Source organism: Patagioenas fasciata, chromosome 7, assembly GCF_037038585.1.
Source record: "Patagioenas fasciata isolate bPatFas1 chromosome 7, bPatFas1.hap1, whole genome shotgun sequence".
NCBI lineage: Eukaryota > Metazoa > Chordata > Aves > Columbiformes > Columbidae > Patagioenas > Patagioenas fasciata.
In genome coordinates this window covers 38,775,621-38,800,758 of record NC_092526.1, presented here as the reverse complement: position 1 = coordinate 38,800,758, position 25,138 = coordinate 38,775,621, and the positions used below count along the sequence as shown (strand labels likewise).

Below are 25,138 nucleotides of genomic sequence, written 5' to 3'. Positions count from 1 at the left end.
TATGTACCCAGTTAATATGAAGCAACCAAGACATGCCAACAATTTTCAGACCTCATTGGATCTTTACCCAGTCCACTTAACACTATGGAAATACCTGGAGATTTTTCCTGAGGAATGTGTTCCGCCTCCTGGAATAACTGGGACGCAGCAACACCATCATCTGCTGGACAAACCTGCCTCCCTGCCTCACACAGCACCGCGTGGTGAAAAGCAGCTGGTTATTTGCACATTCTCCTGCCGCTGACCTGCAGAGCTGCCCAGAGGTGCTGCTGCTTTCAAAGAGATGAGCTGAAAGGCACAGAGACACGGCAGACATGCTGACACTGCACACAAAGCTGGCAACCCCAACAGAGCAAGTGCTGCAGAGCAAGCCGAGGGTTGAGAGCAAGCACATGGGATGCTATGAGACCCAACTGCTCCACCACAGGGAACACACTCAAGTCCATTTTAGTCACTTTATTTGTATCTATATACATTACATTTTGATTCTCCAAGTAGTCAAGGCAGTTATTCTCAAACAGTTTAGTACATCAGTTTTATAAAATACAGCTGAACCAAGGTAGATTAGAAATACATACATTATGGTACATTAAGTGCTTTGAATAATGATCAGTCTGGCCGCCTGCTAGTGAGGGATTGGTTTGGTTTTGGTCATTCTCACAGAGGAGCATCCACTCCACAAGTAACTCCCCTGAGCCCAGCAGAGCTACTTACCCAGTGAGAGAGTCCCTCGTGTGCTTTTGGGGACAGAACGCATCACTAGGCTGCTACAAGGCATTCTAGTGTCCGCATGACGACTCAAGGCAAGTCACCGCTTCTGACCGCGACAAGATTTAGACATTTGTCACAAGGCCTCAGAACAACACAACAGAAGAGCCAGTGTAGCTCTGAAGAAATGCAGTCTTCATTTGCAACTGGGATTTGTTTACACATGTATATGCTAAACCTGTGCTATAACAAAATCTAAAAAAAAAAAAAAATCTAATGAAAAGGCTTTTGTAATACTTAGGGTCTGCCCCCAGGACATCCTCAGGCATGCTGCAGGGACACAGCACCCCACAAGGAGCTCTCAAAGATCTCTTCTGCACAAAGTATCACTCTCCTTTTGAGACAGCCAGCTTCGTAGCTAGTGAAATGCCAGGACAATTCTTATTCTGAAAAGGGAATGGTTTGAGGAGATCTGTTCAGCTGCTGGGATTTGAACTAGAAATGCGTACAGGTTTGTGTCACACAGCACCCAAAAAATGTCCCAATTCCAGTTGATATTGCAGCTACTGTGTTTGCTCTTCACTCCAGTTTGGTCAGGACCAGCCTGTCAGCCACATCCTGCTCCATCAATCAATCCACAGACTGACAAAGGTGGAAGATAAGATAAGATAACCTAACATAACCAGCTGCTGTAGGGTCACCTTAGCTGGTCAAGCAAGTCAAGTTTTTTCCCTGTAAACTCTAGGAGGGAAAGAAGAACACATGTAAACTTAGACTGAGACTAGAAAAGAATCAGGCTGCATGGCATGCTCTTTCACATCGATGGATCAAGGCAGACGGTAGAAGCACAGAAAATGAGAGCAGTATTGAGCTGATGGACTGGTTGGTTCCTCATTACACAAGGTCTCACAAACAGTCGGCCATCCTGAGAGTGCGTTTCAACACAGGAGGCAAGGTGTGTCCCAGAAGTGCCAGCTGTACCTGATGCACTGTATCGGACCGAGGGATTCAAGAGGAAGCAAGGAGTACTGTGTCGCCTTCCCACAGCACACATCACTGCAGCCTTCAACACCGCACCTGCAGAAACAGCGATTGCATTGCACAGAGGAAGTGAGAATACTTTCATTTCTGTTGCTTCACGGTCAGCATCTTTGCTCATCCTCCAGCCAGGCTTTGCAATGGAGTGGGGTGATGACTTCCAACACCAATGACTCTTCAGATCTGAGCTGCACTGGTTGTTTTTGGAGCCAGCAGTTCAACTCTCCCTGCTGGCCTTCTCCTGCGTCCTGAACAGAGCCAGCACCATCTGCTGCAGAAGGAAACACTGAACACAGGAGTGACCGAAACGCACAGCTGAATCCACAGGTACGGTGAAGACTGCATTACCAGGCAACTGGTCAGAATGAGCAGGTGGTCATAAAGAGCTACGCTGTCCCAGATTCTGTGCTTGTTTGAAGTCCTTCCATCACAGAGTAGAAGCCAAAAATCAGCATTCTTCCCTCTTAAAGTCATAAAAAACCACCTTATTTACTGGCCTACATTATAGTGGAGCTAAAAAGTAAACTTTTCACCTACAAAAACAGGTAAAAAAATCAATAAAAATGGAAAGAAGTGCTTATCATCATAACAGAGATTCACAGATCTCTGCACATCTTATCCATCATACAAGATACCTGTTAGTTCAGGTTTTTGTTGGTTTGGTTTTTTTCCAGAAAAAAAAAAGGCTACATTCATCTCAGTGGTGCAAAAAGAAAGATCTAATACTGCTGAAGAAACAGTTTTTCCATTAGGACTGCATGGTGGGATGAGATCTGGATGCTCATTCTCATCAGCGTGTCACGAATGCAAGACAGACATTCTCCTGGCAAAGTTTCACCATGAGGTAAATGCACTGTTTGACAGTCCTGGGGAACTGAAATGGATTCGGAGTGATCTGCCAGGAACGATGGTTTCATTAAGGAGAATGTTGTCACGCTGAGGCAGTAATGCTTCATTTTGTCTAGCAACTTAGTGCCTTCTGCAAGGAAAGGGTAATGGGTGTATTTTTAGGGATTCAGGCAACATTCAGATCAAAGTACTGTTTAGGACTGAAGGAATATGTTTCAGGTTGCGCAGTACACCGAGGACTGAAAACCCATTTTTGTGGGATTCAGCTAAAATGAAATTATGACAGATAAACACAGTTGCACTGCAGTAACATAAAAGATATAGTGATACAGCATTACAGCTGTGGAGCTGCCTTTAACAAAAATACTGTTGACAGAACCCAGGAAAAATTGAAGCTACAGAGCATAAGCAGGACAAGTTAGCCATGGATCCTAAACAGGTCAACTACAGACCACCACAACAATAGCAGAACTCAGGAATTGACTTCATTCTTCTCTCATTCACCCACCCATCGGGGGGTTTATTTCACATTTGCAGTATCACGTGTCCACTACAGAAACACGAGCTGCTCATACTAAACTCCACTTAGGGAGTGCAAGACTTACAGAGATCAGGTTCTTCTACACCATCAAGAACTGGAAAGTATCCGTTCCAGTGCTCTTACATGGAGATAGCATCACTTTCCCTACTGACAGAGGGAATGTCTCTTATCAATGCTGTCCAGTGGTACCTTACAGCTCAGATCCTTAGCTAGGCTGGTTTGCTTATCAGCCTCCAGGAGAGGATTAAAGTGCAAAAAGCAAATTTCATACTTCACAACATGATGCACGTGGTCAGTGTAAACATGGAACTGCAATCCTCTTGCTTACTGCTGGACAGACCACAGGAAAAGAGTGGCCTATAATGTCATTGTTCTCTTGTGCTTTCCCAATATGGGCTTTAGCTTAGCAATTCAGGTCCAGTCCTGTCCAATGGTCTGGCACCATCAGGAAATACTTGTCCATAGCTTCACAAAACCTGGTCCGGTACAGTTCTGGAGAGACCACAGTTGGCATCTTACCTAATGTGCAAGAGTCAGAGCAGTTAGAAATGGGCTAAAGAGGATGTTGCAGTACAAACACATGCCACATGAGATTACAACACCAGACAGCATCATCATGAAGGCATATAGTACATGAAATGGTCTTGGAACCAACAAGCATTACCAGCTGTCTTGTTTTGTTTTTAATTTTTATTTTAAGCATTTAGGAGAGAAGACAGATCAAGGTCTAGATCCCTGAGTTGAGATACCTGAAGGTGGAGGACCCTCTAGGTTTTTTGCATCAGCCCTAACCAGTTCATTTTTCTGTTCTTCTGTTTACAGGTCTTTGAGGTTTTCCAGCAGAGATCAAAGTTTCTCCTATGAAAAATGTCACTCTATGGACATGCTCCATCTTCTCCAGGCATTTAAGCAGTGGTACATCATGTGTTCACCTTCCCTTCTCGCTCCAGCCCTCCTACTAACACGTGGCCAACACCAGGCAATGCTGCACAAAAGGTCCTCTACTCACTTCCACAAAGGGAACTCCTCAGCTCCTCAAAATATGGGGAGTAGTCAATCATTTGATAAGGATTCCTCCACACTAACTCAGAGTGTACCTGGTTTTCTGGACTCAGAAAACATCTTCTGAAACCAGGCAGAAAGGTTTTTTGCTAGTATCTCTGTATGGATGACTAAGTTTGTATGTAAGCAGTCAGTAACTTGGAAACAGAAAAGAACAGTCTGATAAGTAAATGACCTTTACCCAATTCCCAGTAATTATAGTACTTAAAGGGTCACTCATGGAGGCAGATCAATATTATATTATTATACATATATATATATATTATTTTCCTGAGACTTGTTACTCCTTCCCCTGTTCTGGACAACTTAATCTAGTGTTGCAAATCTGCATGGTGAGGAAGGTGTGGCTTTATCAGCACAGTTATGAGAAGCTTCCAGATAACAAGGAAACACAATCAAAAGTCGTGCTTTCATTCTGCACTTACCTTGTCCTCCCAAGATGCCAGTTGACTTCACCACCATTTCAAGCTTTTTGTCCCAGGTAAAAGTGCGAATATAGTCTGTTGCAATAGAAAAAAAAACCCAAACACACAAGCGTGTCATATCTGCTATATCAGTTTGTGCATTAACTACTGTTACTTCGCCCCCAAGGCCCAGAGTCCCACACAATAGAGCCTACAAATAAAATAAGTCTTCACAGATCAAACTTTCCTGTATCACATTAGGATCTAAAATAGGTAGAGATTCTGACCTCAGATTCAAACTCAGTCCAAGCTAATGGTTTCTTGTTCTGGCCCCACCACAAATTTAGCTTAACTACCTTGTAAGTTCTCAGGGTTTCATTTAGAGAACATGGCAATAGTCTGATGCAGCAGGTGTGCTCTCTATTCTTGAAGATACTTGTGTTAAACCAGCCCCTTCAGATCATGAACAGCTGTTATCACCACACTGAAGGAACTGTTAGATTTAAACATCATGTAAAATATACTCTTCAATCAGGCAAGACTTTGCATAGGACAGCTAAAAGCCACATGTATAGAAGGAGCAGAGTCTCACCTCATTTACCCAAACATTCAGAAGTATGCAACGTTAGCAAGTAATAACAGCTTGCAGTTCTTTGTAGCTGGGACTTCAATTCTCAACTGGAAGTGTTATTGGAATATCTTTCAAGCTTTATCAGAAAAACAGTAATCCAGAGCTCCTGGCTTGAGATCTCATCTGGAAGCATTTCTGAGCATCTCATTTCCAAGAGTCACTTCCAAATCCTGCAAGTCTTTTGCACAACACAGGTTTGCCTGTCTGAAGATGAGGTTCTACTTCACAGCCACAAGTCAGAGGATGTGGCAACGTAATGACTGTGTTACCATCCACATTATATAGGTCAGACTACTTGATCACAAGTGATCCTCTGATGTTTAGCTATCGTCTACCAATACTGGATCCCCTCCACTTGTTGTAATTTCAATGGCTACATAAACATTACTGAACGTAACTTTAAACACATAAAAGTACACAAATAACCTCCCCTATTTCAACTGGAGTCAAAGCATTGATTAAACACCAACTTAACTGCTTTTTCACTCCCTGTGATGCTTCCTGCATATATTCTTCGTAGTGCAAACACTAACACAAGCCCATCCAAAAGCTGGAGAGAAGATTTCCTGCCTCCACTTCGAATACCCATGGCAGGTGAGGGTGAGATTCCACAATGGAGAAGACCACCTTTCCTGACACACATCTCTGTGCTGGTGGTACAGATCTAAGAATATTACAAACATCTAAACCAGCAGAAAGGAGTTTTACCAGCTAAAAGTAGTAAAATATAAAAGATAACCTACCAATGATCCCAACAACCAGCTCATTGTTGGTATCATCACAACCCACCAGCAGGGAATAGTCAATGATGAGGTGGCTGGACAGAAACTGGGAATCACTGTGTATGGAAGCTCTCAGCACAGCTTTGCAGTGGGAGCGGATGTACAAAGGATTGTCCCGGACCATCTTCAGGAGGTTCTCATCCAATAGGACTACATCACAGCTTTCCTTGCCTGTGTCTGTTTTAACATTCCTGTTCCGAAGGGAGCCCTTCAGGTCAAAAACCTGCAAATGGAGAACAGCACTACTTCGTTCCATTGTTCTGTGAGGTTTAAGACTTAACACACCTAACTGCAGTGTTTGAGAAGGCAGCACAGCAGGGTAACTCTTTCCTCCTCTGCAGGAAGAGCACAGTTAACAGAGAACACTTTTGTACTACAAAAATTAAAAGTTTCCTGAGTGGACAGTAGCATGTAAGCCCCACATGAAAGCTCTGCCGCCTCAATTCACAATTTTTAGGCAACTTACTTCATTAATATTTAGCCTCATTTAAGGGAGAAAGGGTGTCCCTATTTTTATATTGTATGGGTAAACTCAATTTTCCAGCCAGCTTCTACAGACTCAAATGCTGACAAAACTAAAGCCACTGCAGAGGGAGGTGGGTCTTGCATGAAAAACTGTTCAACATCTGTCAGCAAGGCAAGACAGAGACCATCATTAGGCTGGGAAGGATCTCTGGAGGTCTCCAGTCCTATGCCCTGCTTGAAGCAGGTTCTGATAAGAGAAGGTTGTTCAAGCCCTGTCCAGTCAAGATTTGACCAGCTTCAGGGATACAGTCCACAGGCTGTTTGGTCTCTGTTCTAGTTCCTGACCACCCTCATGATTTAAAAAAAACCAGACAAACAAAAAGAAAACCCACATCTTTTACATCTAAAATTCCCTCAGTTGACTTCCTCCCATAAACATCCCGTTTGAGGTCAGGCACTCAGAGGGAAGGTGGAAAGAATTGATACTATCTAGTTTTAGAAGTGACATTTGTTTGAGCTTCCTTTTCAGCATCACCTCTGTATTTGAAGATAATTTTCCCCAATCATTTTAAGATCTTCATTCTATTGCCTCATAAAGGTCACTTTACTAAGAACAAGACTGAACTCTGTATCTAGTCCCATGCATGAAGCAGTTCAGAAAGAAAACAGCAGGTTCAAAACATTGTTATTTGCTCCCTCACTACACAGTAGCTCACCATCTTCCTTCTAAACAAATCAGCCTGCAATCTCAGCTCTTCTAAAAACTCTGCAAAAAGGTTTCACATTTTCCTAATTAGGTTGGTGATGCTCTCTCGGACACCACAGATACAGGGACAAATAAGACTTCTAAAAACGGAAGCCTGCACTAGGCAACATAGGCATGAAGTCATGGAGGATCACAGAACAAGGAAACAGGCACGATCTGTCACCTTTGAGCAGCACAAGCAAAGTTTGAAGTTACCCAGATGGGTCCTGGTAACCCTGCACTTGCTCTGGTTCAGAACTGTGCTGCAAGGGAACGGACGCTTGGTTCTCACCTGAACTATATTCCTGCCATAGAAAAGGTTTTCCATGACAAGCAGATCCAGCTTCTTTTCAGTGTTGTTTTGAGAGTTCTTGTAACCAATTCGATATACCCCCAGGATTTTGGCCAGTGCCGTGGGCTTCTGATGAAGAGAAGACGAGGTAAAATCTCTGTGTACAGGCAATTGGCAATCCACCACTAGAGGTGCCACTGTTCTGTCTGGCTGTTTTACAGCTTAGAAACCCCAGCAAAATCCCCACTTTTCACCTTCTGACATTTACTTAAATGAAAGGGGTTAATGGAAACTGTTTCTGGTTGTAAAATACAGGACACTGCCTAAAATAAAAGGTAATTTTTTAAAAATACCTTCTGCTGAACCGCATTAGTGATGTAAGTGAAGTAGTGTGGAGCAAAGTCAAGGAACGACTGGACTTCCAGACGAGGCATCTGTTTCAGGATGAATCTATCACCTGTTTTAACATCAGACAGAAGCAGCAGGGTTACATACAGTAAGCGATATATTCTTTACAAGTTCTTTAGTACTGTCACACAGCTCAAGTGGTTTGAAAAATTAAAGGACTGCAATTTTCTTAAATGCTTGGCTACAGAAGCTCATTTCTAGAAACTTTTTTACTTCATGTATTCTGAATTTCAGCCTTTCTGGATTTCATGAATCTTTCTAGCAAATCTGGGAGAAGAGACTGCCTAAGTTACATTTTCCTCAGCTATATGGACTTCCTACACAGACAACAGAAACCACATACAGACCCTTCCATTCAAGACTTGTTTTAAGCAGGGGCCTAGAATCAGCCACAGTTTAAAAAAAATCCTAAAAATCAACTACAGCATGTGGGATTATAGGAAACACTGTGCCTATAATAACCAGATTTCCTTGAATTATACTCAAGTTTCGTTTTCTGAAGCCTGCCTGAGAGAGCACAACCCTTCTGCTCAACTGGCCTCCCTACCTGCTACTACTGAAAAACAGAAGTACATTTTGTTCTCCTGCACATACAAAAAGACAAATAATCTGATGCTGAAGACACCAGAACAATCCACTTAACTGACTAGAGGTGATCAGGGATTTAACTACACATTAACCAGCACCCCCCTAAAACATCATCCTTTAATTACAAAGGAGGAAGAAGCTGCATTTACCCTTAGTCACATAGAACGCAGCCCCAGATTTGCCACCTTGTGGCTGCCAGGGCGTGGAGTGAGAGAGGGATCGGATGAAATCCTCTTCACTGCTCCCCAGTATCACTTCACGCATCTTGTGAAACTCCCCAGCGTAATAAATCCGGCAGTAGAACTTGGCATTCGCGTCTGAAAACTCTGGAAAAAACAAAATTCTTCCTCACTAACAGCATTTAATACTCACTGACTACCTGAGCTGACACTCAGAGATTTTACTAATGTCTAGAAGAATATTATTGTGCTAAACATTCCTCTCTCACACCTGCTGTACTTTGGAACTTTAAACCAATATGATTTAAATGGAAAACATACAGGAAAGTCAACTCCCTTTAGGTTAGCTCATAGTATATGCCATGGGAAAGTGTCCAGACAAAATTTAAAGAAAGTTTTATGGGGTATTTCTGCCAAGAGATTGATTACAATAAGTAAACATTGCATTGCTCTATTATTGATTTGTTTTTCCTTCCTGCCCAATGCAAAGAAAAAAATCATTATTAAGTTGAAGGTTTCCATTACATTTGCATGCAGGAAGGAGTTTGTCAACTAAGACTTCAAGTTATTATTTACAATTACTCACGGAGTTCCACATGGGGATTCACCAGCTGTTTCTTTTGTCCATCTCCTCCATCTACATCATCTGAAAGCACAGAAGTCATTCAGTCAGCGTTGTTCTTTATTTTTACTGAGAAAGCCTTCTAAGATACTAGTTGTAAACTCGCATTACAGCTATATTGTATTATATAATATGCATGCTAGAAGGGCCCTGCTGTTCATGGGACACATTAAGTACAAGCTTTCTTTGTTTTCCATTCATTCATTTTCCATGAGCTGAAACAATGTTAAACCGGAAACAAAGACAAAAGACTGGGCTGCTTGACTAGAGTCAAGTCAGTCCAAAGGCAATCAAGCCCAGACCACTCAATGCTCCTACAGTCACCACGGTTTGAAAGACCCTATATCTCTTCTCATAAAGCAAAGCAATATCTTTAGGAGAAACCTACATTTAAGGCCCAAATAATTCATTTTCAACGCATGTTGAGTAATCCTGGACTGTTGACGAAGTCTGAGCAGGAATGCATTCTGGGCCTTGCAAGTACAAATGGATTTGGTGAGAAATAACAGTCCAAGACAGAAGATGCACTCAGTCTTGTACCTTGAGACTCTGCTCCTTGGTTTTCTGCTCCCTCCTTGCCCATCTGCCCAACCTGGTAGTAAGCACTGTCAGCACCACGCAAGGTCTCCTTCTTCTGGGAAGACAGGTCTGGGCTCTTCCCTCCCGTGCCACGGAAGAAAGACAAAACACCAGATGGTTTCTTTGCTACAGTGAAGAGGAATCAAGAAGTTTATCTTGGTGTTTCCACAGGCAGTTTAATAAAAGCATGACTCATATGAGTATTCTCCACTCATTGTTCTAACTGGAGGAGTGATGCCATTCAACTGTAACTCATTTGCTAGTCTTCAGGCAACCAAGGTCCATCATTTTAGCTGATTTAGTGTTCTGAGTAGCATTCTGGAACACTATGTTATTTGAAAACACAAACCAAACATGAGCATCTTTAACATAGTAAGAAGCTCACTTCTCCATTTCAAAAGATTTTAACTGCCATGTTTTAAACAAGGCAGTGCCAAAAAAGGTCAGAATACATGGGCATCACTGCACTGAACAGGCTAGACTAAAGAACCACCCAAGGTCCACTATATCATAACATATAAGATCAGGCTATCATTCCCTGATTTGCTAAGAATCAGAGAAAGCCACCATCGGCATAGACTTCAAAAAACAAACACACACCCCCCAACATTCTACATCAAGTCAACTCTAAGACCAGTCAGAATTTTAACTTGGAATGCATTTTCTTTATTCTAAATTAACTTTCACAAGAGCCAGAAACCAGGTTAAGTGGACTCAAGTCTGAGCTGAGATTAGTACCACAGACAGGATTTTGACAAAACAGTCTTACGCTGTTCTGGTTCTGCACCACGATTTGAAGGACCCACGCTAGCCTCAGGCAGGCGGACAGGGCTACTGCTCTTTGGTTTGCTGTCTGACATGCTGGAAGGAGAAAGAAAAGAATAAAAGTAATGAGTCCAACAAATACTGCCACCCAAGACACTATTGCTATACTCCTGGTTCATTTGTTTCTCCTCCATGCCTAACACCATGTACTGCTAAGGGCAGAGGATACAGTTTAAAGTTGTCAAAGTGTAGGACTCTGCAAAGTTGTGCTTCTCCACCTCTGAGAAAAACCTCTCAGGGCTCCATAGCAACAGTTCCATCCATCACCACAGGACACATCAGCAGGTCCAGTAATCCCTGTCATGCACACGGCCAAGGAATCAGGTGATGGAGCCAGAATAGTCCCCAGCATGAAATGGAAACTTAGATACTGGAATGTGTTAGATTCCATCAGAAAGCAGAGATCTGAACAGAGGCACACTTTAAGGGTACTTCCCCATCCTAGTTTTGGCTCATTCACCACATTTTATGTACTGTAGTTCCTGCATGTAACCTGTTTGGTTGTAGTCCTTCTTCAGAACTGTTCTTCAGAGATGCTTTGGACAACTCATCCAGGGCATTTCTGTATTCCCTGCAACTGAAGAGGAAAATTTTAAAAATAAATTAAAAAAAAAAAAAAAAAAAAGGAAAGTCAGTTGTTCTCTGGGAGACTCTGTTCAGAGACAACCACCAGAAACAAAAACCCACAGTAGGAAAAAAACCCTTCCCTTCATTTTTTCTTACAATTGGAATTTGGCTCCCTTAGAACAGAAGCTGCTCTAGATCCTACTGCAGAAAAAACCCCTCCTTGTTTCCCCCTCTCCCACTTCGTTAACAGTCTGCTGTTTCGTGAAACACAAACCCCAAAATTCATTGCTGCAGTTGGTTTGGAGAGCCAAGTAGTTTCAAGAGCTGCCCCATGTGAAGGCAGGCAAGGGACAGACTGCAGTATGAATAGTTAACTGTTGTTCCCTAGCTCACCTGAACTTCCCCCAGGCTGGAAAGCTGAGCAAAGTTTAGTTGCAGTTCTTTCTCTAATATCACATTACAGGGAACACTACACAATTTTTGTGTGTCACAGTTCAGCAAGAAAAGCCCAAAATCCAGTTGCAAGTAGGAAAAATCTACATTCCATATCTCAGTAGTAAAAGAAGAGAACTTTAGCTCTGGTAGAAACTCTCAACACAGCTAAGTGAAAAAATTCTGTCATGCTTGTTTCCTACCACTGGGATTTAAATATTCCTTGCACAGAAAAGCTGTAAAAGTACAAAATGTGTCAGATGAACAGCAAAATCACACCAGTACCTGAGAGCAAAAGCTATGATGGAGCTTGGTTCTTTCTCACAGACTGCAATAGGCACACGTTCATGCTCGTACATTAGGTAGTGCTTATCTGGCTCGCTAAATGAAAACAACACAAAGGAGAGTGTTAGTAGATTGTAAAAGTTTGTGGAAAGTAAAGGTTAAGTGTTCGTCAAAACCCAGATCTCATCACTGCACTCCCAGGCACAAGCTGTAAGTCTCAGCATGGAACCAAAGCTTCCCAGATCAGCTTCTCCCAACAAACACATTCATAGCTATGTGGTTAAATCTAAATGGCAACGTGTTAGCGCGATTACCACTTCAAGCAAGCTCCTTATATCAGAAGACCAGCTCCAAGTTAGAATGTATTTCTGTTTAGCAGCCACTGTTTCTAATAGCACCAAAACCTGCCTGTGGTTATTTTGACTGTCCTGCAGCATAGCCTGCAGAGTGAAGTTTGGGGACAAACCTGGATTCTTTTCTGAACAAGCAGTTTAGCACAGAAAATTCCCAAAAGCCTCCTGGGTTTCTGTAAGATTGATTTTATTTTACTGTCTGTAGGGCCCAGTCATTTAATTTCACCTCATTAGCCCATGTCCTCTGCTACTGCCCCAGGGATAGGATTAAGAAGTTAAACTCAGGCTGCCAAACGTTAGGCTCATGTCAAACAAGAAACACTACAAAGCACGCAGACCAAGCAGCTGAAAGACTTTCCAGCCTGCCCATTTTCACATGAGAGGGGGGCTTGAGGGCACATGCAGTAGCCATTGAACCTGACCTACACCCAAACAATGCCAATTTGAGTCCAACCCTTGGGAGAGGTCTGGAGGCAAAAACAAGAGGCAAGCATGTAGCTTTAGTGAGTCTTTGCTACAGAAGGATACTTCTGCTCCCTCCCTGCAGCAATGAAGTTAGAAGGCACTGTTTTCCCCCTCCCCACCACCCCTTTTCCTCCCACAAGAGTTCTGAGGAGGAGAAACTGATAACATATATGCACAAGGGTTCATTAATAAGACAAGCAGGTAACCTACAAACACCTAGAAAGGACACAGAAAACCTTCTTGCCTTGAGAAATTCTACAGCTTACTCAGAGGCAAACCCAAGTGATGACTTAAATCACATACTGAGCAGAGGAAGCATGCAGGGTTCTGTTTGCAATTTGATCAGGCTGCTGGTTTTGTACATCATATATACTATGCTGTACTTACAAAGGAAATGGAATGGGGTTATAGTTGTTTCCAGGTAAAAAGTTAGCCAAAATAGCTTTCATAGTAGACTTCTCCTTCACTTGGCTGTCTGTTGATCCCAGTGAGTGTCCATCAAACACATCTGGAACAGAGGTAAGTTAAGCCTGCATCACAATACCAAACTTTGAATTGTAAATTCAAAAGGAAGGTTGCAGACCACAGCTACCAAATTTGTCATTTCCAAACGGATCTCAAACACTTGACACAGAGAAGTAGGAATACAAGACCACAATTGAACTATACCTTCTGAGCTGCTTGTTGTATCCTGTTCAGACAGTGTGTTGGCACCAGTCATATGCTCCGATAGCATCTCTGGAGGGGTGGGCAGCTGAAGATGGGTGGAGCCTGCGGAGCTCTGACTTGATAAAGCAGTCAGGAAACGATCCTCTGAGAGTACAAGAACAGAAGAAAGAATTTTACATGGCTGGCAGAAGCGATACCTCTTGCTCTCAGGCTAAGCTATCACTAGCAGCTATTTTCAAGAAGTTTTTACTTCAAAAGCAGGTAAGGCCACCCAGAGCAAAGGAATGGGTGGGCTGGTTGCTGTAGCACACAGAACCTCCAGAAGATGCACACATTTATACCCATTACCTTCGGTTCCCACAAACTGCTGATACGCCTCTCAGCACCCATAACCACTTCACAGAAGAGATGAGGGGCATTTCCTAAATTCCATATATTTATTCAGTTATTTAGAAAGCCTTTGAAAGTTTTTAAACTCAAGTTCAAAGGAAAACCCTTGCTGGCCAGTGTAGTATCATTAGTAATTCAGCTTCATATCAGAAGCTGACTCCACTTTCCTAATAATAAGTAGGGCTCACTCTTTCTCAAAATTATCAAATTTGACGAAGGTTCTCGTGTTATGTCATGTAAAGAGTTACAATAAGCTGCTTTTGGCAGCCTAAGGAAAATAACCAGATAAATAAACAAACACACAAACAGACCTTTCTCTCCATTTTGCAGCGCTGGAGAAACATTGCGTGGGGAGGCATCCATGTTGCTGATCTAGGCAGAAAAACAAAATATCAATGTTGATGTCAAGCTCTTTCTGCCTGTATCCCTTCCTCTGTGAAACACTTGCAAAAGCAGATGTACCACCAGAGAGCGCCCCCACCCACTGCACTGTCACTGCATCTGCCATCACAGGGAAAAGACAAGGCAAGAGCAATTCAGCTTCACAAGATGTGTATGAATGCTATCATCTCTGTATGCTGCTTTGAAGAGTACACCCTTCCTCTATATAAACCTACTTGTCGCTAGATCAAGGTTAAGTGCGTTTTAGCATCTGACAAACGTGTGTTAAGTGGAAAGGACACATATGTAAGCAGTAGAGCAAATCCAGCAGCTCAATAATTATTTATACATCTCCTCAGCCAAATCCCACAGGACACATTACAGAACAGAGACGAACCTGCAGATTTGCTATCAGTCCTTCCTGTGTTGTTTGCTCTGCCCCTCCTGATACTTTTTGCCTTTTCTTTTTCACAAGGGATAAACCTGATGGGCAACAGCCTAAGGCCTAACAAGGTGACCTCCTTCCTATCTAGGCATACACCTGACAATGAGCGCAGCTCCCTGCTGTTGGTATTCAGATTAACACTACATCACCACCACAGACAACCATCAAAGCCTATTCATGCTTTGTTTTCTTCTGCTCTTGGTTCACATCTTTAGGAAAAGATACACATACTAACACAAAATTCCAGCTTTTACAGCTGAAAACTACATGATGCAGTAAAACAGGTTTACTAAGTGAACTGAAGCCAGTCTTAAGACTACTGTGTTGCCCCAGAAAAAAAGTTCAAGTAGCTTCTAGCCTTCTACTCATACCTTGCTTTCTTCACCTTGCCTCAGTCTCCCAGGGCTGGGTGGTACTGATGGTCTTTTTCTCCCTTTCTCTTGTTGGAAGAGATCCTGTAATCTTAAAAAAGAAAAAAAAACACCAAACACATACAAAAAGAGAAAAATTAATCAAAATATGTTACAGCTATTAGCTGTGAAAGGCACAAGTTATGAAGTTTCTCCATACTAGAAGAGAGCCAAGCATGCCTTCACAAGTCTTGATGGCAAACTGAGATGGTCGCTAATACGTGTCAAAGCCATTTTTCAAATGGCCAAAAGCAGAACATCTTCTTTAGCTCCGAAATAATTTTACCCAATTAATTGTGTTCCCATCCTTCCCCCTTTATTCAAACGACACTTTCTTCTCTCAGATGTAAGTTGTCCTCTAGAACATAATACTTTTATTACCTGGCCTCAAAATGATCTTCTGCTTCAATCAACCAACTCTGTGGTCTTAACCAGTAGAGGACACTGACCACAAGCTGTCATAAAACACTATATATAGCAACTGCACTACAGGAAGTACAAAAGAACTACTTCTTGTCTGTAATCAACACAATATCAGTGTTGCTCACGATTCCAACATGTGTCCTCTTACCTATTATTCCATGCTTGTAGCATCTCACAAAGTCCTTGTTTTTTAGCTATCAGAGACTCAAAAATGGATTGCAGCTGTTGCGGCGTGTCTAACGATGATGAAAGCAGCCTCGCTTGGATTTTCTCAGTCCAGTTTAGAAACTCTCCCTCTTCCATCTGCCAAAAGAAAAACTGTCAGTGCTCTGTGACCAGAGGTGACACCAGATCCAAAGGGCTTCTCCACACACTTTGCAGCCTACAGCCTGCTGATGCAGAAACAGTCCATTACCTCCTTTTGGGCAAAGAGGTCTTCCATCTTCTCTTCTCTTGTTTTGCTGAAAGTATCCGTTTTCAGAGAAGCAAGGCGATCATCAACAGCAAGATACACTTGTGACACCCTGCCGATAGGGGTGCAAAGAGTTAAGCTGTGAGTACTTGGAACACCTTCAACATTCTTTAATAAAAGTCTGAATGCGTTAAGGTTAGCATTTAAGAATACAAAAGACGATATATGACAGTCTTCTAACGTAGGTTGTCCCACTGAATACAAGAAGACTACAAGAAGATACTGGACTGACTGCTGTTGCCATATTCAACAGTTAACAAAGGCAATGTCTCTGACAGACTACAGAGTTTAGTTGCCACATGACCAATATAATGAAAACAGTTCTATTCGGACAATACATTTGAGCAATGCTTTTGCACTTTTCCTGGGCTGAAGGCAGGATTTAAACTTGGTCAGATCTTTCAAAAAGGAATGTTAGGGTAAGGGTACATAGTGTCAGCTGCAGCTTTCAGATTAAACCTTCTAGGACCACCTCCCCTGTTCCACTTTTAATATTAGCGGGAGGAATTAGGAATACTTGTCGTGCTTGAGAAGGCATTTAGTAAGGAAAGGTGACACTTCAGACACCAGCTGACAGTCAACCTTTCAGTGACTATTGGCAACATAATTCAGAAACATGCTACATCACTCAAATATCAGTGCAACATTTAGAGATGGAGAAGAGAAGAATCTTAGTTTCTACTGGCTGTGTTTAAGCTGAATTATTACCAGATGAGAAGGTGAGTCATTAGTATAGACAGAGGAGGTAAAGGTAATAAAGAAGATTCCTGTATCACCCTCTCTTAGAAGTATATGCACATACAAATGAGTTCAAAACCATTACTTTTGTATTAAAAATGAATATTTAGCAAGTCTTATCTATACTACCAAAACCGGTTTTGTGTTCTGTCCAAACTACAAATAATCTGAGGAAGGCATAAAAAACAAAGCTTACTTTTGAGAGAAATCCTTGAGATCCTGCAAAATAGTAACCTCTGATGGAGCCTGCCGTTTGATGTAGATCTTGGGGAGTGGGAAACACACTTCAAGCAGCTGGACTGGAGAGTAGCTGAGAAGGCAATAAAACAGTTATTAACAAAACTCACCTCCACAGTACTAGTTCTACACCATATTACTGTTTGTGGCCCTTATATGAAAAGGGACACTGCCAATGTGTCCAGGGCTTTAGCTATTTTAGTAGCAATAAAACCCTGTTCATATATCCCCTAGGCAAAGAGGAAAACCACAGATGACGTTGCAAAAAGAAAATTGTGGAAGTTTGAGATTAGACAGGGAAAAGTGTTCTCCTTCTGTACCACGAACTGGAACCACCCATTCTTGGGAACACTGCCCACCCCATCCAGGACAGTGATAGCACCCACAACGCGCCCTGTAAGCCAGCACGCAACCCTGCACTTGTGGTTTTCATGCAGTTATGCTACCTTATGCTGTACCCAAAGTAAAGGACAGGTCTGATGAATCCTTACTGGAGCTCTATGCTTCACACAGTACTAGAAGGAAGTTTCCAGCAGTGGACCTCACCTGAAAGATGCCACCATCTGGTTATAGGAGAAATACTGGTGATAGTCATGATGAATGGAGTGACCACAAGGCTCTGCATTGGCCCTTCGAGTGTACTGGTGCCCATAGAATCTCAGCTCAAGGTACTTTGCAAAAGACATAGACCAAGAATCATTGGAAAGAGGAACAACTGGTGTCACCTGAAAAGTAGAAAACCAAGTGTCTTAATTTCATCCTTCAACCAAGATCAAGGTCAGGCTAACCTAGACAGCAATCTAGTATTTCTACTACCAGAAGAGCCCATGACCCTGAAACACACTCAACAACAAACACAGCATTTCTGCACAGCTAAGGCCAACACATAGTTACAATAAATTGGATAAACAACTGTTAATTGATGATGACGGGTGATAAACTGGGGAGGTACAAACACATCTTTGATGGAAGCTTGTATCTGGGATGCCATTTTTCTGCATAAAGATGATTTCCAAGCAACCCACTAAGCAGCAGTGGTTTCATCATATACTTTTTCCTTGGTGATTCTTCATCTACAAATACCTTGGTACTGCTCTACAGTATATTTCAACTTCAGCAGTGCTTACAAGCTTAGAGTAGCCACTGCTTCATACATTCATAATAGCCACAAAGATATTAGTGTTTACAGGAGCACATGGAAATAAAAGGTTATAGAACAGGCATATACACAGCAGCTTGGGGCTTGCCTTCAGCAATTACATTAATTTTCTCCAGGTATCTTTACATCCAACACCCATGTTTAAGGCAGCATACGTAGGCGAAATGAGTCATCCACACGGGTAATTGAGATGTTTTGCATGTCAGGCACTGTGTGAATCTTTTCTAATTAAGTGTTGTTCTTGTCTCTTTAAAGGCTCTTAAATTTTACAATGTTTAGCTTGAGATGAGTATCCAGTTAGTAATGTTTTCTTAGCTAAATTACAGAACAAGTTCCAGATAATATACAGTGTTACTATCTTGTGTATTTTAAAGCAATTTATCATTCCTCTAATGAATGATTTTACCTACTTTCTAATGAATACTACGGGAAGTCTAGACATCATGCTGACGCAATGCAGACCGTCCGGTCCACAGCAGATCAAAGAACACCAGGTGGCTTCAGCCAGTTACTGAGCCAGTAGGTCTCAGTGTCTGCCCTTCCCCCCACACACACTCTTTTGATGCTCATACTGATTCACTGCAGGGCAGGGACCATACTCTTCACCTTTAAGAGGGCAACTCCATTTTTCCCATGGGTCAGAAAGCAGTTTCCAGCAATATTTCAGCTCCACTTAAACCTACCCTCTCACAGCAAGGTTGGACACTTTCCAACAGTACTACTTAACACAAGAAGTTTCACCTTCAACAGCCCCAATTTTACAAGAAGAATTTGTAGGTAAGTGAGAACATCTGTATCAGTTACAGGTTTTGTGATAGTTTAGCCACAGCTCCAGGGATGAGCACTTTCTCAAAAAAACCTGCCTTTCCATAGAAGGCCAGTCACAATGAGAATACTAAAGGGGAATAACAATGATTCTTAAGTCCATACACTTACCTGTTTGCACAGCCTACACCAGGAGTATGTGAGAATGGTGTGCTGGTACCCAGGGACTGGGGAGTCCAGCTCCTTTAACACTATCTGCACGCAGCCTTGCCCATGAACAAAGCGGCGGATGTGGTGCACCATCGGTGTTTCACAGAACATGCTGGGGCATTGGTAGGAGGGCCTTACAGAGAGAAATGAAAACACATATGAGTGATCATGTGCTAGGCACTGCTGAAGAACCAGCTCAACATCTCTAATATCATGGTACTATTTATCTTTACTGTACAAGTTTCCTAAGCCTTTAGCGAAGGCTGTTTCTACCGAGTGAACTGTATTATACTCATTTAGAAGCAGCGTGTAGGGAATTTCCCTTGCCAGCAATGGCTGTATGGGTCCCAAAAGCAGTGATGGGATACCAGTTGCTATCACAATCTTTTTACAATGAATCACTTTCTACCAACATATTCCATACAGTCCACAAAATATGGATCAGGCATCTGGAAGCCCCTGGCAGCAAATTAGAAGACCCCTTTGCCAGTGTACCAGAGCAAAGGTTACTGAGTACAAAGACGTGCCAAAGAGCCTTCAAAATGGTAACGTTTCAGCTCCTGAAGGAAGAGGTGAGCAAAATGGTGCCATATAATGTCTTTAAACAGAAAAATGCATGACCTTTCTTTGGATGGGTTTAAAACAGAGACTGACAGTAGAAAAATAAAAGCTGAATAGTTTTGGTACCAAAGTGAAATAGGGAATTCTTCAAAAATTGAAAGGGCCTAAAAAAGCCCAGACCCTACATACTTAATGAAAAAAAAAACCTACTGAAACCATGGAGATTGAGAAGCATTCACTGTAGCACACACTAGCTAGTCAGCAGAGAGAAACAAGAAAAGTGGACAGCTAAGCTCCTCCTTATTGATCAGCACAAGCAGAAATACTTGTTCCTCCAGAAAAGGTTGAACATAAAGAACATTTTACTACTGCAAGTAGCCAATGGAGAAAGCAGAGCAATTTTTTCTTTTAAGGAGACACAGGCTGCCTATCCAGCTTCACAGCCTGCTGAGAATCTGTATGGGGTTCTAGTGCTGGTTATCACTGAAATGTAACAACTTGCACCTTCGTCAGATGAAATAAATTACACAGCACTTTGTCAGGCCTAAAAGTGTTCTGGACCATTAAAATTAGCCACCTTGCATATATGACAAAGCTTTACTCTGAGACCTTCAGATAACACTAAAGGAACAGGTATTTTTTCCAGAATTTGTATGAAAGTTCAAACAGGAACTTCAGAATGCTAGATGAGTGCAGTTGCTCATCTGGAAAAGAACAGCGATTCAGAATACATGCTCACACTCTTACCTAGGCCCTTAGAGCGCTAATTGCTACAAGAAAATGCTAAATGAATATATTTGCCTTTATGAACATATGTCTTGTTTTGTAATCTCTTCCACTTCCTCATTAATGGAAATAAGAGTGACAAGGCCAAAGTGGGAAAGCAGGGGATGTGTTTGCTTGTCAGAAGTGAGCATGGGTAAGTGGATTCTTAAATCCGGGTCCTGTTTCACTACAGCATGATAATAAAGCAAAAGGGAGCAACAGATGTAAGTGGTAAGCTTTACCAGGATACAACCAGCTCTGCATGCTATTCATCTAATTGCACAGAAGTCGAGTCTATGAAGACAGCAGCAGGTCAACTTCACAGAGCTATCAAAAGCTTTTGGTTTGTTTAGAATGAGATTTCGAATAAGTTTCTCCTCACCTGAAACAGTACCGCTCCAGAAAAATCCCTAGGGTCAGGTCATTTTTCCCATAGAACTCCATGGTCACAATCCTAAAGCAGACAAATAAGAGCTTTAGAAGGTGGATGCTGCCACTTGCAGCAATGGCCCTTAATGCACAGATCTGCACCCACTGCTGGCATGTTTTCAGCCCCGGGTACCTTCAAAGGGTTTTTTTACCCCTTGATGACCTTTCCTAGATCCTTCCTGTCAAGTTACCTAATAAAGAGATCAGAGTCCTACTGGAACATCTTAAGACTTGACATTTAAAAGTCACGTACAATTCAACTGCACTTTTGAAGATCGTGCTCAAGAACATCTAGGCACAAATATCTAGACAGCTTGAAGCCTCAAACATACAAACAGTTACAAAAAGGGTACATAAAGAAGATGAAAAAAGCCTTAGAAAAACCTTATTCTTCTAGAAGATTTGATAGTAACTTTTGTTTTCTCAGAACCTGATATGACCAAGGCACTTAAAACATGGAAGTATCAGTTTAAGCATCACAATTCAGGCATCTCTAGTATCAATAATTTACATCCTCTTATTGTTGCTGTTTAGTGAGCTTATTACCACCTTTTTTGGTTCATTCCTAAGCTCTTACAGTAACCTCAGACCTTTCACTGTAAGGGAGCCATCTCTATATTTTCACCTGAGCTAGCTGATGAAACACCAAGACCTCTCCTGTTCAGCAGAGCTAAAAGCATGTAATGCTGCACACAATTAATACATTAAAACCCCCTAAACTGGATATACAGTTAAAGCTCTTAATGCCCCTGACTATAATACAAGAAAGGTAACAAAACAGTCAATTGCCACTCACAGATAATACAATCTAGAAGCATTCTGAGATTCTCTCAAGGCTTATTTTTGCCCTTGGACATTCTTCTGTGTTTATATCACCAACTCTTCCCCACAAGACTGCACACAGTGCCCTCCCCACACATACATTACTCTGTAGTGAAAGGATCAGCTCAAGCATTCACTTTTAGGCTGGGCTTTCTCATTTGTGCTTGGGGACGACTCTGGCTGTGGGATCCTGCTCTGGATCCGCCTGACCAGGCAAGCCAAAATTCTTCTGGCAACAGTTCCCGTGACAGGATGGGCACAACCTACCCAGAAGTCCTCAAAGAAATACAATAGCACTATGAAGCGAGCGCTGATCTTGACTTAGGAAAAAGCACAGCAATGACACAAGCTAGAAAGGAGCAGTTTTCATACCGGGGGCTAACACAGGCACTTGGAGCATTGCTGGACTGAGCAGAAGAGCTACTGAAGAGAACACAGAGCCTCTGATGGTTTACTGGACTCAGGCAATCCACCTGGCAGAGAGAAAACAACCCATTTACTGGTTACAGACACCTCCTGATGACAAAATTCTATTCTAGTAGTTTTATTTAAAGAGGAATCTCTGCTTGCTCCTTTTGTACACATTAGCCTTGTATTATCTCTGAGCTTCAGGCAGACGTGTGCCATGTATAATTGCTGTCATTTTTGGAACAGCATAACTAATATGCATAATGAAACCAATGCATTCACACGTGTTTCTGCGGAAAGCAAGCTAAGGGGAACAGAAAACAAAAGCCCCAAGACAAATATCCAGAATCTCCAAAAGTTTAGGACACTGCGGAGTCAAAACTCCACCAATATATGATACCTCAGTTGGTCATTTCAACTTTCTGTCCTCTGTGAAGAGATTTACCACAGTGCTGCTGGAATGGAGTCGGTTTCCCCTTCCACACCCTACAGAACTATGAGGTTACCAAATACTTTTCTTTGATCACTGAATAAATTTAAAGCAGCATCAACCAGTCTGATCCAGAGCAAGGGCTAGTCTTACCATGTGTAAGATTATGGCCTACGAAGCTACACAAATTTACATTTAAGCAACAGTTAAAAAGTGACTTCTCATGAACTTGGAGGCTGATTGGCTCAGGGACTAAAAATGTTTGACTATTTCAAGAAATGAGTTCTGCTGCTCTTGTTCATAAAGTCTTTCCAGAACAGCTTCCAGCTCAAGAAAATCCCAAGATCCTTTTCCTCAGATACACACTGATTCTGGGCTGACTTTGTGCATTTCTCAGAAAGTGGAGTCTCAAAACCGCTTCTCAGGGAAATTTTGCAGTCACTCTCGTTCTGCTCTCTCATATCCACACAGTCCCTGGTTATATTGGCTTGTTCAAGTGCCCAGAGCGCTGCAATCTAAACCACAGTTTTGAACCAGTCAAGAAACAACAACAACAAACTCTGGTTTGACATTTAATACAAGACACACCTTCTCTATTACCAGGAGAAACTGATGTAACTCTCATTTCCAGCAGCATAGCTTTGAACCTTACCTTATGAGACCACGAGGATTCACTCTGAGTCAGTCCCTTCTCATCCTCTTCAGTTCTGCACCCAGTTTTTCCACTAGGGACACCAGACACATCCTTACTTTGGGCAAAGGGATCTGTGCTTTTCTGCAGTATCCGCCCTCCCCTGGCCCGATAGTCAGCCAGCATTCTGGCCAAGCTCTGGCTATCACCTACATGTTCTGCTATTCTAGTGTTAACCAACTCATGAGAAGGTAAGATTTGGATAGCCTTGGCTTGGATACTCCCATTCATCCCTTGTAGTCCAGAGAGATCCCGCAATAATTGTCTCTTCCTTCTGCTCTCCAGCTCCTTGTATTCCTTATTGAGGAGAGGAGACCAATAAACTTGCTCAGGGAAGTATTCCCGGGCAGGGCACCTCATGCCTTTTTCAGTCAAAAGAAACGGTTCACGGAACGTCATCACAGGAGAAATACAGAGAATGACATCTTTCAGCTCCTGCTTAAATGCTGCGGAGTAAGTCTTGAGACGATCCTCGGAAGAAGCCACCTCTTCTGTGACATATAAACCAGTATCATCCTGGAGAGGGTCTCTGAAGACTCTCATCTGACTCTTGGACTCCTGCAGATCATCCGCCTGTTGAAGAGGCTCCAGTGGCTGGCTATCCAGAGTGCCCAAGTGCTGGTCCATGCCATGGAGGGGCAGCAGGGAAGTTTCAGGTATTGCAGCAGGTACAGAGTTGAACACTGGAAATGGTGACTCCCCTTTGTGGTGCTCCTGCTGTTTTGAGGATGCCATTTCCAGTTGACTGTTTTCTTGGTCGCCTCTCTCAAACAAACCTCTTTGTTCCAGCAAGCTGACCTCATCAGAGGGCACTGACTCACAGATCATAGGCAGCTTTTCAGAGGACAGTTCAATGTCTCTGACTGCTGTGCTGAAATCCTCACCATTGAAGAGGTTCTGTTCTTCATTTTCATCTCCTGGCTCCTCAATTAAGGAGTGAAAGGAGGCATTTTTGGTCAGAGTTGGGGGCATGGCAAACTCATCCATAAGGAAAGAGATTTCCAGCTGGGAATGATAAGCCACACAGACCATGAAGATCAGGATCTCCTTGACACGAGCCAGCTCGTACTCTGCAGCACCACACAACTTGATCGTGCAACCCAGGTGCTGGGGACACCCTTCAAAAAACATCAGGGTTTTTGTCTGATCTAGAAGACAAAAAAAAAAAAAAAAACAAACAAAAAAAACACCAAAAACAAACCCAGAAGTCAGAATGACAATTATAGTTAACCTGCTCCTGCATATCTCACGCTGAAGAGACTCATAGAAACTAAGAGCAAGTAATATCGGTAGCACAATTCAGCTGCAGAAATTCACACTGCTGTACAGAAACAACTTATTTTTGCAAGTAAAACAAGCATTTTGTATAAAAACTTTCCAGTTTTGTAAAATAAGGCATTGTAAAATCCAAGTGAAGGCCACACAGAACACATTGGTCTAAACAGCATATTCTAAGATCACTGTGGACTCTGCAGCAGTGAAGCTAAAGAACCACTGCCCTCCCAGGCACATTTGCTCACCCTTACAAGTCAAAAGCCTAGAAGATTTTGAGGAAAATTTAAAGGCTGCAAAGGGGCACAGTGAAGTGGAAGAGATGTAAAGATTGCATTTCCACAGAGATTTCCATCAACAGCATCTATGTGTGCCAGCACCATTGGTAACCTGCCAAGCAGCACCTCTTCCTTCTTCCTTTGCAGACTTCCACTGCCTAAAAGGGTTGCAGGGGAAAAGGAACCCAATTTCTCAAAGGTGCACAATGACTGACAAGGGGTAGCGTGCACAAATTGCAACAAGGCAAATTTTGACTGGATATGTTAAGCTTGGACCACATGCTCTTCTGAGGTCACTTCCAGTCTCTGCTGTTCTACAATTCTCGGTACCCACACGGAAAAATTCTTAATGAGGAGGACGGC

General features: G+C 42.4%; 1 protein-coding gene across 6 annotated transcripts in view; it reads right to left on the bottom strand.

Annotated features, from left to right (window-relative positions):
* Window positions 1-441: 441 nt before the first annotated feature.
* PIKFYVE (phosphoinositide kinase, FYVE-type zinc finger containing) overlaps window positions 442-25,138 on the bottom strand; it is a 62,703-nt gene continuing 38,006 nt past the window's right edge. For all 6 annotated transcript variants that reach the window (XM_065840798.2, XM_071811478.1, XM_071811479.1 and 3 more), the window contains 23 exons: window positions 23,187-24,373; window positions 22,069-22,169; window positions 20,828-20,899; window positions 19,081-19,252; window positions 17,532-17,710; window positions 16,945-17,058; window positions 15,954-16,062; window positions 15,687-15,841; window positions 15,077-15,167; window positions 14,191-14,251; window positions 13,490-13,633; window positions 13,208-13,328; window positions 12,003-12,098; window positions 11,212-11,295; window positions 10,663-10,754; window positions 9,855-10,019; window positions 9,279-9,338; window positions 8,663-8,839; window positions 7,871-7,974; window positions 7,518-7,646; window positions 5,977-6,238; window positions 4,624-4,698; window positions 442-3,655 (listed from right to left, as the gene is read on the bottom strand). In XM_065840798.2, the coding sequence (XP_065696870.1) occupies window positions 3,540-3,655; window positions 4,624-4,698; window positions 5,977-6,238; window positions 7,518-7,646; window positions 7,871-7,974; window positions 8,663-8,839; window positions 9,279-9,338; window positions 9,855-10,019; window positions 10,663-10,754; window positions 11,212-11,295; window positions 12,003-12,098; window positions 13,208-13,328; window positions 13,490-13,633; window positions 14,191-14,251; window positions 15,077-15,167; window positions 15,687-15,841; window positions 15,954-16,062; window positions 16,945-17,058; window positions 17,532-17,710; window positions 19,081-19,252; window positions 20,828-20,899; window positions 22,069-22,169; window positions 23,187-24,373 (3,866 nt within the window). In that variant the 3' untranslated portion in view covers window positions 442-3,539. The remainder of the gene's footprint in view (window positions 3,656-4,623; window positions 4,699-5,976; window positions 6,239-7,517; window positions 7,647-7,870; window positions 7,975-8,662; window positions 8,840-9,278; window positions 9,339-9,854; window positions 10,020-10,662; window positions 10,755-11,211; window positions 11,296-12,002; window positions 12,099-13,207; window positions 13,329-13,489; window positions 13,634-14,190; window positions 14,252-15,076; window positions 15,168-15,686; window positions 15,842-15,953; window positions 16,063-16,944; window positions 17,059-17,531; window positions 17,711-19,080; window positions 19,253-20,827; window positions 20,900-22,068; window positions 22,170-23,186; window positions 24,374-25,138) is intronic.